This window comes from Portunus trituberculatus, chromosome 42 (assembly GCF_017591435.1).
Source record: "Portunus trituberculatus isolate SZX2019 chromosome 42, ASM1759143v1, whole genome shotgun sequence".
NCBI lineage: Eukaryota > Metazoa > Arthropoda > Malacostraca > Decapoda > Portunidae > Portunus > Portunus trituberculatus.
Genome location: NC_059296.1, coordinates 23,193,852 through 23,196,254, shown reverse-complemented (window position 1 = coordinate 23,196,254; position 2,403 = coordinate 23,193,852). Strand labels below are relative to the sequence as shown.

Genomic DNA, 2,403 nt, shown 5'->3' with positions numbered 1-2,403 from the left:
ATATATATATATACATACATATATATATATATATATATATATATATATATATATATATATATATATATATATATATATATATATATAATGTGTGTGTGTGTGTGTGTGTGTGTGTGTTTTTTTCATTATACGAAGATTTCCATACTATAAATATGCAGTCATGTAAATACATATGCAGTTATATTCGAGTGAGACGCACTATAGCTCCATATAATCCCAAATGAGCGCATTTCTGCCACGCTTGGCTGCCATTATGCAGAACCACTGTTTTTATTAAATTTAAGGTAGCCTATTTACAGAAAGTCCCTTAAAACGAAAGTAGAGTAGCCTACTCAACTCGAGATGCAAGGCTTTGGGGAGACTTACGTAAAAGCTGGATAGTCACAGAAATAAATTTTGGCTATTATTAGGCAGGTAAAAAGTTGCTGTAAAACGGTGTTACAAGTAACTGTACATAATTAATAATATTAGGGATGTATATATTCATGGGAGCGACTATCGCAGGTTCCCCCCTCATCATCAGTCCTCAGCCTCGACTTAGAGCTCCGCCCACGTCACGTCCTATACTATATATGCCATCGTATGACGTCACATGAAATTGGCGAATCAGATCCAACAAAAGTGATGGTGACTGGCAACACTATAACCTTCCACATGTCGCTAGCATACACAATAGCTAGCCCCACAGACCTCACTGTTTATATACTCCAAAAGCATGATTAATAACATCATACAGACTATATTGTACAAATTAGTTTGCTTATACGTTGTTCTCCATAACTATTTTTACTCAGGAATAAGAGACCTCATCTGAGGAATGGATTCCATACCGGATTCTAGAATCCTGACGCAGTAATCGGATTCGTATCGCCTCTCAGGATTCTACAGATTCGAATCCAGTATTCGTCTCCCGCCAAGGACCCTCTACTAGAGAAGGACCCGCCACTCCTATGGGGAGATTGGTCGTCGCTCTCGCTCGCCGGGACGGTGGCGCCTCTAGCGGCCAGAGGGAATCGTTGCCGCTTCTGTAAACAAACCCGTGATGGGTGTTTATTGTGAATGGAAACGATTTTCCATATCATTTTCGTAACAGTATGGGGATTATTGGTTGCTCTGCAATAAATTGCTCCAATAATTCAAAGTGGAACAGGGATTTATCCTTTTCTCGCTTCCCAAAAGACCCTAATAGGTGAGTTTTTCCGTGTCTTTGTTTTCCGGACTGCACTATCGTGTAATAGAAAGTTTGCTAATGTTATTGTTATTTATTTGTCAATGTTTTGCTTTAAGATGGACGCTAGGCGTCGCCCAGGACTGTATACATACAATACCACTTACTATGGTCCCAACAGCACAGAGAATGTAATAAAATAGAGAGCATACAGTAATGCCTCTTGTGTGTGAGACTCGGAGTTGAGTACTTTTTGCCATTAGTCTGTATGACTGCCTCAATTAATAGGTATCTCTCACTAAACAATTAAGTTAGGTTTGTCCAAACCCAATCTTTTCCCCCTCTTAAACTACAATCTCTATCCTCAGGCTAAAACAATGGGTTCAGGCTTGCAGACGGAAGGATATAATGAAAGTGACTGCAGAGTATGCCTATATCAATTTTAGACTCTGCAGTCAACATTTCACGGATTCCTGCTTTATGAATGTGCAGGAGAGAAGGAAATTGGTGTGGAATGCAGTTCCCATTCTGTTTGATATTCCAAACCCTCCTCGCAAATCTCCGAAGAGGAAGCCGCCCAAACTCCGTGATCCACCTCCTCCAACGAAAAAAAAAAGGTTATTAAGTAACCCAGAGGAGCCTGATACAGGTAATTCATAGAATTGTCTTTAGTTCTTCACATTTAAACAAAACTCACAGTACTGTCTCTCTGAATGTGAGGATAAAATTACTGTACAGTACAGGTATACCTATTCAAAATTAACTGTTACAACACCATCTGATCATGTGTGCTAGACTTATGTTGGTATTTATAATGCTACCTATAGGTTCCAGGTACATTTACACCTTAATTGTTACAAATTTCCATAACTCATCACAGATAAACCAGATGCCGGTAGCCCATCTCTACCTGGTGCTGATGGAAACTCATCATCTCTACTTGATGCTGGAAGTTCCTCAACAACTGACCCAGATACATCATCAGAGCCCAAAATAGCTCATGTATCGTCACAAACTGGAAAATACATAAGTTGAATAATGATTTTCAAAGCTCTCAAGTTAAGAAGGAAAGTAGGAAATCTTTGATTTTAAAACATAAGTAATATTTTATAAAGAAGTAATGCCTTTTTTTTTCTTTGGTGCTAATTGTACCGTACAGGTGTGTGTCTCAGTACTGTACTGTATTATCAATGTACTGTTGCTAAGTTTATGCCTTTTTTTTCTTTGGTGCTAAT

General features: G+C 38.5%; 1 protein-coding gene across 1 annotated transcript in view; it reads left to right on the top strand.

The window, feature by feature from the left end:
- The first annotated feature begins 538 nt into the window (after window positions 1–538).
- LOC123517592 (52 kDa repressor of the inhibitor of the protein kinase-like) overlaps window positions 539–2,403 on the top strand; it is a 2,170-nt gene continuing 305 nt past the window's right edge. Inside the window, exons 1-3 of the mRNA XM_045277854.1 lie at window positions 539–1,189; window positions 1,537–1,817; window positions 2,049–2,403. The exon at window positions 2,049–2,403 is cut by the window's right edge and continues 305 nt beyond it. Coding sequence (XP_045133789.1) covers window positions 1,095–1,189; window positions 1,537–1,817; window positions 2,049–2,203 — 531 coding nt within the window. The 5' untranslated portion in view covers window positions 539–1,094 and the 3' untranslated portion in view covers window positions 2,204–2,403. The remainder of the gene's footprint in view (window positions 1,190–1,536; window positions 1,818–2,048) is intronic.